Raw genomic sequence first — 15,256 nt, forward strand, 5'->3', positions numbered from 1 at the left:
CGGTTAGAAAGCCATTTCCTGCACTTAAAAACGTAACATCGTGGTTGTTATAATCATGGTCGTGGTTATAATCTGGTGGTTGGTTGTTATAATCATGGTCGTGGTTGTTATAATCATGGTCGTGGTTTGTTATAATCATGGTTCCTGGTTGTTATAATCACTGGTCGTTTATGATCATGGTTGTTGTTGTGTTATAATCATTGTCGTTTGTTATAACCTGGTGGTGTTTGTTATAATCATTATCGTAGTTGTTATAATCATAGACGTGGTTGTTATAATCATGGTCATCGGTGATATAATCATGGTCGTGGTTGTTATAATCATGGTCGTGGTTGTTATAATCATGGTCGTGGTTGTTATAATCATGGTGGGTTTGTTATAATCATGGTCGTGGTTGTTATAATCATGGTCGTGGTTGTTATAATCACGGTCATGGTTATTATAATCATGGTCGTGGTTATTATAATCATGGTCGTGGTTATTATAATCATAGTCGTGGTTGTTATAATCACGGTCATGGTTGTTATAATCATGGTGTTGGTTGTTATAATCATGGTTCGGGTTGTTATAATCATGGTCGTGGTTATTATAATCATGGTCGTGGTTGTTATAATCATGGTCGTGGTTGTTATAATCATGGTCTTGGTTGTTATAATCATGGTTGTGGTTATTATAATCATGGTCGTGGTTGTTATAATCATGGTCGTGATTGTTACAATAAGGGTCGTACCTGAGACTAACACAGGTAGAATAAACCCCACACCTTATCTTTAATCTCAATAAACCCAGATTAAACTCACCTAATCAACAGGATTAGAGACCATTAGGATTGTACCACCAATACCGATACATTTCACACTGGATTAATAACAAAACATTTAATCACATTTCCAATAGCTAATGTCTTACGGATATCTTATCAAGTTGTGAGTCTTACATGTGTATATAATTATGTTTTATTCTTACAAATATTTACTGTATAGTTTGTTGTGTATTGTATTGTATGGTATGGTATTGTATGGTATTGTACTGTATTGTACTGTACTGTACTGTTTTGTTTTGTTTTGTAATGTATTGTATTACATTGTATTGTATGACAGTGGGCCCTTCGTGCCAGGTTCGCCGTCCGGCTGACAGCGTACAGCGAATGAGGGTGCGCCAAGTCCGTAGACTTGTGAGGGTGCGCCAAGTCTGTAGACTTGCATCGTTTTCCATCGCAAATAAAATGGTTAATTAATGCCTTCCTAAAGAAACCATCAACATGGGACCAGGTTTATTCCACTCTACGAATTTTTTTTGCGATTTTTCCACCAAGTTTGATGAAAAACGATTGTGCTGTTTCAGCTGCCCAGAACAGACACACAGACAGACAGTTATTCCTATAGTATATTAGATATGACTAAATAAATAGTGTTGTAATTTGTTAACTACCACATCATAAGTATTTTGTCAGCTTAAGTTAATCCCCGAAGAAAGGACCTGTGCTGTGTATCCAGTATGCATCTCTGTATACAAAAAATTATCTCAGCAAATATTCGGTGTACAGTCAACAAAAAAATTTCTGCATCTTTACAGAGTTATACAATTGACACACCGGACCAAGAATTCTAACAAATGTATGGGTTTTATATGTACAATATTCCTGTTGATTTCTCTGCATTAGCTATATGTGATATACAGAATACATTGTATTGGTTACACTATGCATCACACAATCAGAAGTACAGTACCAACATTACCAAATGAACATGGCCTCAGTCAGTGACTGTTGTGAAGGCGGTGTCAAGACCCAGGGGTGCAGAATTTATTTTATTGATTGTACATTAAGTGTACATTATAGTCTATTTCTTACATCTCAAATCAGAATGGTATTTGATGCAAAACTTTCCTAAAGCAACATAGTTAATGCACATATACATATACAAAATATTTACTGTACTACTAAGGACCAAATGGGGATAATTAATGAATTTACTGAATAATAATAAGCATTAGTTTGACCAACATATGAGTTAAGCATAGAAAAATAGAGAACACATTATCTAAACTCCACTGGTAACATAGTATCTACAGTAGAATATGACTTAGCAACTGATAAGAGCAACCTGGAAAGAGTATCATGCTATAAATGGTTCTACAGATTTTATAAGCTGTTAATAATATTACTTTCCTTGGGATACTTTTAGGAGCCACCAAGGAATGTAATTATTATACTCCTTTACCTGGTCACGACTCTTGTCCCCCACCATCACCACGAGGGTCCTGTGTCCAAGGGCGGCTCCATTTTCGATGAGGATGCGTATTCTATTGTCTAATTTTCGCTTCACCATCCTTGTGGAAGTAAGTTAAGGCTGGGCTTATACGGCATCTGTAGGAGGGATCCATAAACTTGAATGTGATTCATACTTTTTACAAGTTAGGAAAGTTTAGGTAAGGTTTTCAAAGGTTTATTTAGTGTTATTTTTATAATTTTACCCCACATTTTACCTCTACTTCAAAGTCCTGCCCACTTTGAACAGCCAATATTGTTGGGGTAAATATAGTATATAATAGTAGTCACATAAAAATTTTAATAAATAAAAGACTATAAATTTCCGACGGAAACACTATCGATTAAAAAATTTCATTTTTTCCCTCTATCTCCCTGTGTAAGACTCAATATATAAGTAGATGTTAGCAACTGCTAAATATCAACTCTGCTTAAGTCCTCTTAAGGAAATAATTACAGGAAACATCCTGATTTTCCAAACTGGAAGTAAAAAAAAATCAAATGTTACCAATATCAAATCCATTTCGTCACCAATAACAGTCGCTGGTATTAGTGATGAATTGTAAGTTATTATTTTACACGAATAGAAATTACACATGTATACAGACGATTCGAGAAGTATTGTTATAATTATACATGATTATTAGTTATTGAATAAAGAAAATGATCAAAACATTGGTAAATAAACAAATACAGAACAAATGAAGAATTATTGTGTTATTACTATACATGAATATTAATTATTTAATAAAGAAAACGATTCAACATTGGTAAATAAACAAAATACAGAAGGTGATTTGGCACCAGCGCATAAACCACCGAGCAGCAAAGAACAATCTCACTCTACCATCTTCACAGATTGATTTGTAATTACAGTACAGTACAACTAGTTGCTGAGCACAAGCTAAAATCGTGCACAAGAAAAGCAAATCATGACAAACAAGTCCATCTCTGGAAGCTGTGGGATGAATATGAAGAAAAAATATCACCACTTCTAATTTCCTATAAAATTGTCATTGTCTTCCGCCAAGTTTGCATGAGTAAATTTTAGTCTTTCACTAATTGTTTAAGTGAGATGATTGCAGGCGTATTATTTTTGTTTGTTTGTTTTAGCCTTTAATAAATTGCTTAAGTGTGATACTTGCATGAGTAATAACGTTTTTATGTTCCTATTTTCGTCTTTAATAAATTGTCTTCGTGAGTTGCTTGCATGATCCAAAGTATTGTTATGCCGAGGCATAATTTCGCTATACAATTTTGTAAACTAGGTGTTTTGATTAAACACTGGTAAATATTACCGGCCATATAAGCTGTTGCGTCTTTCACATATTGTTTAAGTGGAATGATTGCAGGCGTATTAACAATGTTTTTATTTTATACTTTCGTCTTTTATAAATTGTCTTAAGTGTTTTTTATTATTTTCTATCTCAAGCAACAGTTATTTTCGTGTATATATTAATGGGAATGAACGTGGTGACGAAACGGGTAGAAAACAGTGGTGACGAAATGGACATACCCAGTTTGGTGGTGTCCTACTTCAAGAGTGTCATTTGGTCCAAGCAACACCAAGGATAAGGGGCCTTTCGGGTATCTATAGCCAAAATTAAATCGTAATCAGGTGTGGGAGTTCTGAACAAGACCAGAGAAGGATCAAGCCAATTAAATGCCTCGTCCATACACGAAGTTATGACTTATAGAGACAATGAATTCTCAGCTCCAGCATTTTTTAACAGACGTTGCTATTCGGAATCATATTTTAAGCTAATTCTGTATATAAAAGAACTACGAACAGGGTAACTGATGAATATTTCGAGACTCACGTGTTGAGCTTCCACTTGGTGTAAACAACCCTGAGCGTTATGACGTTCTTTAAGTCAACAAACCAAATGTTCTTTCAGACAAAATACATGTGTATATATTCAAATAAGCTTAAAAATCACAGTTAATATAAAATTCTCTACTAAAACACTTAACTGCAATTAAACCTTCTAATTTACACATATTTAGCGTAACAATATTAAGAATGAACTTAAAAGCACTGACCCGGCACTCACCAGCTGACAGTGACCACCTCGTCAGTGTAAAGGTAAACAAACCCGGGTGGTGCACGTGCCCAGGTGAGCAGTGTTATACAGCTGTTAGTTGAGACAATAATACAAAAATCGAAAGGGCTTCGGGCCAGACAGGTACGTAGTCAGGATCTAGGCTAACAATACGAGATTCTGGAAAGAACAGTAACTGATCTGGTTGGGAATTTGGTCACTGGGTCCGGGACCAATAAGGGTGGTAATGTTGAATGTAGGATATATATCACAATTATCATAAATACAAACCAGATCTAACCTAACCTAACCTGGAGGTTCGTGACTGGAATGTTCCCAGGGTTATTAAAGGGATCATGATGTAGAATCAGGAAATTTTGGGGTTAAGTTAAAGGAGACCGCTAGCACTAGAAATAACTTGTGGAATTAAACCAAAAATTCTGGAGATACTGTACATGTACAGTACTATTTGCATGATACTGAACTCAAATGAAAGTAAGAATGCACAGAACCTATTAGAACCTGATCTAACCATATCTAGCCTTAACTAACCTGCCTAACCTCAACTAAGTTCCAAACCTGTGCATTGTCGTTTTAATTTTCATACATATCTAGAAAGAATGAATGATTTCAATCCAATGAAAATCGTGATAAACATGCCCGATGAGATTGTTGTTGGTGTTGTGACATTTAAACAAAGGGCATAGAGACATGAAATTATTGTTATATGATATGTGTTCACAGTGTTTGTACCCTGTTATTCCCCCTTTTTTCATGCCCTGCCCACTAATAAATAATTTATGATCAAAGGGTAAGCTTAAAAGGAAAAAAAGATACTAGACTGTTGTTGCCTCGATTTTATTACTCAGTATCATCCAAACAACATCTCCTGAAAATGTGATGCAATTCCATAAAGTCCTTCTGGTGCTAGTGGTGGTCTCCTCCACCTTTACTAATTTTTGGTCCATGGCCCAAAAGCCCACCCTACATACAGCTCATGGCCCATACCTCCAAATACCGGAAATGCTACCCTTTGTACACTCGTTAATGAACTCATCTGATAGTTGCTTCTAATGGGTTGGGACAGTTAAAACTGCTACTTTTATGAGCTGTTGATTTAATAACAATAATCCTACTATTGCGACTACAGTATACTCACAATAATGATATTTATGCAGTAAAATCATACCATTTGTTAGGCATGTATAAAGTAGATAATGCAGGAATACAGTTAAGCATGTGTACAACCAATGCAGGTATATGGTGTACATAAACTGTATATGTATACAATTACCAAATGTACCTAGGCAGTGCAGGTGTAAAAAAGTAAGGCAATTTGACTAAGGATAGCCAACAAAATGATCCGATGCTTATTTCCAGTAGGGTCCCTTTTATTTCCACAAATCTGAAGTGCTTCCCTGTCTTGTGTTGGGTTTTATTAATGGGCAGAGTATATTTACATATCTCGCTATTTCAGTAATATATAATTGCAAATTTTTTTTCAGGTATAATGCGGTGTAAAAAAAATGATGGCATTGATTTTTGTTGCACATTGGCAAGACAGATTTCACAGCAATAGCAAATATAGCTACAGATTTTAGCTGGCTGCAGCTTCTTATATTATACTGTACTAACACATGCTTCAGTGAATTGAAAGTAAACCATCACTGAGCTATGTTTGATTATAGGAGATATGAACCATTGAGCTTTAACTTAGTCCATTCTTATAAAATCAGACACAGGTCAGTGATGTTTTTATCAATACTGTACTCTGTCAGTCATGCCAACAACTATGAAATATAGGAACATCAGTTGTACAAATGTGTTACATGCTTGTTTGTTTTTATCACTTCCTCCCATGAAAATGTTTTTGTTTTCAGCTTGGACAAGATATTCATTTCAAGATGGTGATGATCATTGGATTAGAAGGAAGTGCCAACAAGATTGGTGTAGGGATAGTACAAGAAGGAAAGGTGTTGTCCAACCCTCGCTGCACTTATGTCACGCCACCTGGACAAGGTTTTATTCCTCATGATACAGCAAAACATCATCAGGTAATGTTTACTCATTTATTTATTTATTTTTTAGGATAGTAATAAGGATTTTCAGTAGGCAACAGTAGTACGTATACAGAATTGCTACGTATCATTAATATACAGTCCTCTACAGTATCATATTTTCTTCGTGTGTATAGGTATAGTATGTTATTGCCTGTCTTTTTCAAATAAAACATACACAAATTTTGTATGAATTGTAAGATTTCTCATTTTTACATACCTGTACAGTATATTAAATTTCTGTATTGCATTTCACATCTCAGAAAATAAAAAATTATGAAATATAAATGTTGGGGAGACAGGCTTCCTTAAGTTTTAAAGAAAATGTGTTAAGGAACGAATTGAATAGGATGAGAAAACCAAGAGAACAGATGGGGATGACAGTTAACAGTCAGAGGGGATATACAATATTGTTTTAAGGAAAAAAAATAAAGATAATACTTAAGAACAAGCTATCACAGCAGTAAGAGTGAATGAAGAAATAGCCTAAGTTTGCTCTTGATTTTGACCACCAGCTATGTTGTGCATTAAGGCTTGCACGATTGATAAAATATTTCCTGTTAACATATACAGTACTATATGATTATTATATGTATATTTTTTGTACCACAGGCTCATGTACTGGAAGTTCTGCATATGGCATTGGCAGAGGCAGATGTTACTCCACAACAAATTGATGCTATTGCATACACCAAAGGCCCAGGGATGGCAGCACCTCTTATCAGTGTGGCAGTGGTGGCAAGAACAATTGCCCAGCTCTGGAACAAACCCATTGTTGCTGTCAATCATTGTATTGGTCACATAGAAATGGGGAGGCTTATCACTGGAGCAGAAAACCCAACAGTTTTGTATGTAAGCGGTGGCAACACACAGATTATTGCATACTTGGAGAGAAAATATAGAATATTTGGTGAGACCATTGACTTAGCTGTTGGGAACTGTTTGGATAGATTTGCAAGGATTCTCATGCTGTCCAATGATCCAAGTCCAGGTTACAACATAGAACAAATGGCTAAGAAAGGTAGGAAGTTTCTCCCTCTCCCCTATTGTGTAAAGGGAATGGATGTTTCGTTTTCTGGTATTCTGTCTTACCTTGAAGAACGTGCAGACAAGCTGCTGAAAACTGGTCAGTACACCAAGGCGGATCTTTGCTTTTCTCTGCAAGAAACTGTGTTTGCCATGTTAGTGGAGACAACTGAACGAGCCATGGCACATTGTGGGTCCCAGGAGGTCCTCATCTGTGGTGGTGTTGGATGCAACTTACGGCTCCAGCAGATGATGGGCAAGATGTGCGAGGAGAGGGATGCAAAGCTTTATACAACAGATGAGAGTTTCTGTATTGATAATGGAGCCATGATAGCCCAGGCCGGGTATCTCATGTATAACTCAGGGATAAGAACACCTCTGGTTGATACATGGATTACTCAGAGGTTCAGGACAGATGATGTCCAAGTAACCTGGAGAGATTAACCCCCTTTGTTCTATACTGTACACACAAAAAGTATAGATAACATTAGCTATTATGAGGAATGAGTGAGTTTTCACATTCATAGAGGCCAATTTTTCCTTCTTCAAATATTTTTCAGTATCCCTTTACGGCACTCATTTCATTTGACATCAATCCATTTAATATCATGCACTTCATTTTTATGTTTCACATTTCATATATCATACTTATATTTAATAAAACTTAATTTTAAATATGACTAACATCAGTGATAATTATAACATCAATGGGTATGGTGGCAGAATGGCTATTGTACTGAGTTGGAAGTCTGTTGCTCATCATGTATTAGGCAATACGTACAGTACAGCACTACAGGTATGTGAGTGATATCCTGTAGAAGCCAGTAACAGTAATATACCAGTAACCCATAACACTACCAGCAAATGAAAAGTCCAATTGGCTCGAATATGAAGACAATAGAGGAGATAACCTATCCTATTTCAACTTGTGTGATATGTGATGCCAGGACCATACAACAGGTGCCCGGAGTTTAATCATAAATTCCCTGGTGTACTTGGCAAACCTCGCTTGAATATTGTATGTCAGAATGTCAGGGCACACCCTCATGTGTACATCTCCTGTTTAGCCTGAAGTATATAAGAAAGTTATTTAGCCTCATTAATCCCTACATAAAAAAGGGAGGAGTGTGTTGTTTGATGTTTTATATGTATATCACCAGTAAAATAAATCTAAATTTAGAATATGTAAGAGTTTTCTTACCAAAGTAAAGCTGTTTTGATAATTATTTGATGTCAGTTAAGTACATGTTACATAAATGACCAAATGCTTTACTTTACATAATCCCTATCTGAAAAGGAGTATTGTAGACTCTTAAACATATTGTACATCCTTTTTTTTTTTCATAGAGAATCTATCTCCAATTGTAGAGTGGGAATCAATGTACTGTACTTTATTAATACAGTGATAAATTTGTTACTGTTTAGATGTTGGCTTGGCATTTGCTACTACAGTATTTACCTTGTTTCAAATCTCATTGGTTTCTCGTAAGTACAGATAGCGTACGGTACAGGCAGTCCCTGATTTACAATGGTTCAGTTTATGAAAATTTGAAATTCTGAAGAAGAAAAACTTTTTCCATAATTTTTTGCAACATTGGAAGATGCTAAGGTGCTGACACAGGCAACCCGAAGCTTCCTGTACCAGACCTGGTCAATTTATAAATAAAATTACTAAAACCAACATACAGTGCAGTATTGTACTGTTATGAAAGTGGTTAACTAAATTACAAACAATAAATATAGTGTTTCAGTTATTATGGTTCACAGGAATGCTGACTTAAGGTATTTTGATTGTGGGAATGCCGAAGTGTCTAGTATCTCAGAGATTGATCTGATGTTAAATGAAAGAATAAAATGTTAAATGGAAAAGTTTAGCATTTCTCCTTCCAATAAAGCCTCATCAAAAATCATGTCCAGTGAAAGCAAAACATCTCAAAATGTATGTACAGTGGTCCCTCAGTTAAGGAACACAATTCGTTCCACAGAGTCGTTCGTTAACCGAATCCACTGTTTCAATGGGATATTGGGTAATTGGTTCCAGCTCACAGAAAAGTACATACCGGTACTGTACAAAGTAAAAAAAAAAAATGCAGTAAAGTACACTTACTTTGAGGTGTGTATGTAGAAGGTTCCTGGTTGATGATGATGATGGGAATTAGAAGTGGGGGTGGAGGAGAAGGGAGAAGAAAAGGAAGTGGGGATGGAGGAGAAATTACCTTTCAGGGGACCCATTCTTGATGCAGTAATTTCACCAATAAAATTTTAAGTTCACGAGGTGTAATTCAAGATTATTTTCTTTAAATCAACACTGTACTATATATTATCAATATGTCAACTAAATTTCAGAATGACCAATAATTTTAATGTAAAAATGCAAAAAATATTCAAGACACCAACAAAATCGATTTTCACTCCACTGTCAACAAAGCCAAACTGACGCCTGGTGGCTGAGTCAAGCGGCTGATGGGCGCACAAAAAAATAGTTCACTGTACTGCATATATTATCAATATGTTAACAAAATTTTAAAATGACTAATAATTTTAATATAAAAAATGCAAAAATATTAAAGAGCACAACTTTCTTGATATTTACTCCACTGGAAAAGAATGTAAACATTGAACAGATTACTGAAATGGCAGACTAGCCCATCAGCTGAGGCTCACAACAAAACATGTTTGTAAGGATTTCGTTAATCGAAGCTTTGTTCGTTAACCGAAATGAAGATCCTTATGGGAGGTAATTCGTTAACCGAAATTTCATTAATCGAACCGTTCATTAAACAAGGGACCACTGTAATATACATTCAGTGCAGTATACAATACTGTACTTTCTGTTGGTGTGACACAAAATTAAATTATGTCTTGGCTGGGCCTCACAGTCTCGCACTGCACATTACCAGTGGTTCAATAACTCCTGTATTCTCCATTGCACGTAACTGTATTTCACTAACTTATGTCAAGTATTGAATTTTAATGATTTAGTACACCAAAAAATTTTCATTAAAAACATGAATTGTATCATTTTAAGACTTTTCTCTTAGGAATGTATCGTAGATTTTATAATGATAGTCTATGGGAAAACGGGATCTGATTTATGAAAGTTTTTTCAGGAATGGACCCCTTTTATATATATATATATATATATATATATATATATATATATATATATATATATATATATATATATATATATATATATATATATTTCATGTAAATCCACAATGAAAACGTGGATAAGATAAATCTTGATAAAATCACACGGGAAAATTTTAACAACGGAGCACCTTAGCTTTCGTCTTTATTCAAGACATCTTCAGAGGCAACTGGACTACATGGACAGAGAGGCTTAAATATACAGGGTGACCTTGAAAACATGAGGTCAGGTCATAATGATGTCATCCACTAATCCCCACACCAACACACACGTAGAGGAGCTTAAGAGAAGGGGGGTGACGTGACTAGTCAGGTCAGGTCAAGAATAAGGGACCCACAAAATAACTATCTTACATCTAGATCAAAGGTTTTCAAAGCATTTTTAACCTTGGGCCACTAACAAATAAATTTATGTAACATATTATCAGTTTTGAACTGACCATCACTAAGGTTTATTGATTTTAATTCCTTAATCAAACTAGCCTCAACCAGAAGTCTTTCTGTGACACAAGATGATTTAAATACTTCTAAGCTTTTTCCCAAGCAATGGGGTGATTATTATTCCTAACATGAACGAACAAGGCACTGCTTTCAGATGCTGTTCTGATATTATACTTATGTTGTTTGATTCTGAGCTGCAGTGTTTTTCCTGTTTGTCCTACATAATTGCAATTACATTTGCTACATGGAATACAATAAACACTTCCATTTACATTCAAACTTGGGCTATTCCTTATTAACATATTGGTAATGGTAGAGTCATACTTGAAAACAACATAAATATTTAGAAGCTTGAGGGACCGAACTAACGGGACAAATTCATTACGATAGGGCAGAGTCAAAATACACTTAAGAATATTTTGACTCTGCCTATAAAATGTTTAACAAATAGAACAAACCTGCAGCTCAGCATCTGGCAGTGTGCTGAAAAAAGTATTTAATCTGAGGCTACTAGTTAACTAGACTGATTGAAATTAAAATCAGCCAAACACTGAACCGGTTAAACTGAAATCGATGACAGGATTACTTTAAAGTCCATATGGTCAGTTGCCTCTGAAAATATGCCAGATAAAGACAGAAAGCTAAGGTGCTCACATGTTTCCATTTTTCCGTGTGATTTTATCAATATATATATATACTATATATATATATATATATATATATATATATATATATATATTTCATTAGCCCAATAAAGCACGCGGACTTCTACATACAATCAACACCTCAACCCGCCAGGATTCGAACCCACGGCCCCATGACTGTGAACGGGGAACGCTACCGCTGGACCACCAGGATACTAAAAGCAGTCCTAGACTTTGTTATATTTCACACAAAGCCTGTTCAACGAGCTTATGGTGCCGTGAAGCTCGTTGAACAGGCTTTGTGTGAAATATAACAAAGTCTAGGACTGATTTTAGTATCCTGGTGGTCCAGCAGTAGCGTTCCCTGGTCACAGTCATGGGCTCGTGGGCCGTGGCTTCGAATCCTGGCGGGTTGAGGTGTTGATTATATATATATATATATATATATATATATATATATATATATATATATATATATATATATATATATATATATATATATATATATATATATATATATATTCAGAAATTTCAGAGTAATTTCAAACGCCGTGCCATTGGCGATACCGAGTTTTCAAGGTCGTCTGAGGGAAGAGAGCGCTCCCCGCACATAGCGAGAGGTTGTGGAACTAGGCTTATATGATATTAAATGTAATTTGCCGAATTAATAATGATGCGATTCATGAAGTTAAGGGACTACTATTGAATTTGGAATTATTATAGATCGTTTATCAGTCTGAATAATGTTACGGGTGTCCCAAGGAGTTATTAGTTAGGCGGAAAATATGTCACGTAGGCCTAAGCTGACGCCTTGAAAGGACACGAGGTTGGCTAGCTCTCAGTAATACGAAAGCATTCGGATCAACAAAACGTCCCTGCGCGTCCGTCACAGAAATAGTCAAGTGGCCTAGTCACCTGTGTTCCGCTATTGCAGTATAACAAGGTTTCCGTCAGAACCCACTTGACTGCGAGTGATGACTGCAAGAGATTGACTGCCGTTTGAGACTGCCGTTGATGATTGAGGGTGGCGATTGTCGCCGTTGGACCGATCAGTGTAGGCCTGTCACTGTTTGGCGGGGTATCAAAGGATCTCTTGAGTGAATCTAGCAGTCTGGGCGCCCAGCTGACGACGGGACGATCGTTGGGGTCATCAGCTCTCCTCTACCTCGGCTCACAATACCACATGTCTCAAGCAGCTTAATGAAACCCTCTTGCTAACAGGAAGCAAGCTTCTCTCAACTGTACAAGGTCTGATTGGCTCACTCCCTTCCTCTTCATGGATGTACTGGGGGTAAAGTGAAGCCAGCTGAGTGATACAGGGCCGCACACTGGGGCCAAGAGTCAGTGGAGTTTAGAGGTACACTTTCCAAGGTGGAGAAAGGCTGATTTGGGCCTTAAACTACGGGTGCCTGTTGGTTGTGCCTTAAACGACTACGGAGTGCAGGTGGAATCTGTGTGTGTGTTAGGTTAGGAAGCATGGTTCACAGGTATTGGTGGACTCAGTAACTTCTTAATAATAGTGACAATATTTTTTTGTGTAGTTAATACTATTTTTTCAGTTACTAATGTATGATGTGTGCATTTAATATTTCTTTATAATCTCAATCTCAGGTATAACCTTTGTTCCCCAGAGTAGTGTTTAAGTTAGGTTAGGAGGTGTGTATCTGTTGGGGTAATATAATTTTGTTGAGCGCCCTGAAGGCCTATTCAGGGTGGAGTTAATAAGCTCTGATTTTATACCATTTTCTCAGTGCTGGATATAATTTTGGCGAGTGCCCTTAAGGCATATTCATTGTAGAGTTATCAATTTCTTATTTTTTTAATACCATTTTCTCAGTGATTGATATTTTGTTGAAAGTCCTTAAGGCCTGGTTCATGTGTGCAAGCAACATTTCTTAATACTTTAAACTTATTGTCCTCTAATGAGGCATTGCCTGAGGTTCTAATAATTTCAACATCATGTATAACTTTTATTCCCCAGAGTAGTATTTTAAGTTCAGGTTAAGAAGTGCGCATATTGGTGTACCACTATTTGATTGTGTTTGTAGTGGTGGAGGGAATATAAGTGTAAATTTTACAGTGTGTCTAATTCATCCCAGTCACAGACGCTATCCTTCCATGGGTCACGGACAATTCATTTTGTTTAGTAAAGTTAAGTGCGCTTGTGCTGGTTCGGGATTTCTCACTAGGGGGCGCTTCCACTGCAATTACCATCTAAAATATATATATATATATATATATATATATATATATATATATATATATATATATATATATATATATATATATATATATATATATATATATATATATATATATATATATATATATATATATACAGTGACCCCTCGTTTAACAAACACCTCGGTTAACGTAATTTCGATTAACGAACTGCCTTCCATAAGGATCTTCAATTCGGTTTACGAAAAAAAATTCGGTTAACGAAGTTCTTACGAACCGACCTCAACATGTTTTCGCTTGCACTGACCGGGCAACCAGCTTTAGTATCAGTCCGCCAATACATTAATCGGTTTTAGGGCTTAAATTCCTTACTATTTTAGTAAATATCAAGAAGTTTATACTATTCAATAATTTTAAAAGTTTAATATTCAATTTTTTAGTCATTTTAACAATTATTGAACATAATTGAAGGTAAAGTGACTAGTTTAATGCGCGGCATCCAGCCTCTTAACACAGCAAACAGGGTTAGTCTCTCTCTGTTTTCACTGGAGGTAACATCTTGCTTGAGACTCTCTTCAACTAAACGCTTTTTTTCTGTTTCCAAGCAAATTATTGGTCATTTTAAATATATTTTACATATTGACAATATATAATGCAGTGCAGTGTTGATTTAAAGAAAATAATCTTGAATTACACCAAGAGAGCTAAAATTTTATGGGTGAAATGGCGCCATGGGGTGACTTCTCTTCCACCCCAATGCCTTCTCTTCTTCCTTCTCCTCACCCCATTCTAAATCCCATCATCATCATCATCATCCAGGAGCCTTCTACATACACACCTCAAAAGTAAGTGAACTTTCTATCATTTTTGTTGAATTTAGGAAATTTTTGGTGAGCTGGAACCAATTACCCAAAAGCCCATTGAAACAATGGTTTAGGTTTAACGAAACGACCTTCTGCTGGAACGGATTGAGTTAGATTAGCGGAGGAATCACTGTATATATATATATATATATATATATATATATATATATATATATATATATATATATATATATATATATATATATATATATATATATATATATATATATATATATATATATATTCTCTCAGACTTACAAAGGGGTTCCGTCCTAACGACCAGGCCCTAAGTCGAAAATAATATAGAAATTCTATAATGGGTGTCTTTTTCTTCTCAGCACCACGAGAACTGTCACTTTTACACTTGCCAGCCATTTTAAAGGAATTACAAAACGAAAATTATGTCAGTACACAGCGATCACTAATGTCGGGACTTGAAAATACGTAATGTGAAAAATATTTTATAACGCACTATGGCAGTCGTGATGTCCGGTTGTCGTAAGTCGAGGAGAGACTGTATATGTATAAATAAATAAATAAATATATATATATATATATATACAGTGGGTATGCTATAACG

The 15,256-nt window shown here is 35.7% G+C and overlaps 1 protein-coding gene across 2 annotated transcripts; it reads left to right on the forward strand.

Moving 5' to 3' along the window:
• Nucleotides 1-4,331: 4,331 nt before the first annotated feature.
• On the forward strand, nucleotides 4,332-8,578 carry LOC121860497 (probable tRNA N6-adenosine threonylcarbamoyltransferase). Of its 2 annotated transcripts, none has more exons than XM_042357663.1 (3): nucleotides 4,332-4,386; nucleotides 6,192-6,365; nucleotides 6,981-8,578. In XM_042357663.1, the coding sequence occupies exons 2-3, from the start codon at nucleotides 6,216-6,218 to the stop codon at nucleotides 7,836-7,838; spliced, it is 1,008 nt and encodes a 335-aa protein (XP_042213597.1). In that variant the 5' UTR covers nucleotides 4,332-4,386; nucleotides 6,192-6,215; the 3' UTR covers nucleotides 7,839-8,578. The 2 variants fall into 2 exon arrangements, with proteins under 2 accessions (XP_042213597.1, XP_042213596.1); XM_042357662.1 differs by having other exon boundaries at nucleotides 4,361-4,455.
• The last annotated feature ends 6,678 nt before the right edge of the window (nucleotides 8,579-15,256 follow it).

Source organism: Homarus americanus, unplaced genomic scaffold (assembly GCF_018991925.1).
Source record: "Homarus americanus isolate GMGI-L3 unplaced genomic scaffold, GMGI_Hamer_2.0 scaffold13736, whole genome shotgun sequence".
In the NCBI taxonomy this organism is placed as follows: domain Eukaryota; kingdom Metazoa; phylum Arthropoda; class Malacostraca; order Decapoda; family Nephropidae; genus Homarus; species Homarus americanus.

What these genes read in the sequence shown, in the direction of transcription:
- LOC121860497 (XM_042357663.1), top strand. Translation starts at nt 6,216, where the DNA reads ATGGTGATGATCATTGGATTAGAAGGAAGTGCCAACAAGATTGGTGTA. An exon ending in ATACAGCAAAACATCATCAG is followed by an intron (nt 6,366 to 6,980) that starts GTAATGTTTACT and finishes TTTGTACCACAG; the next exon opens with GCTCATGTACTGGAAGTTCT.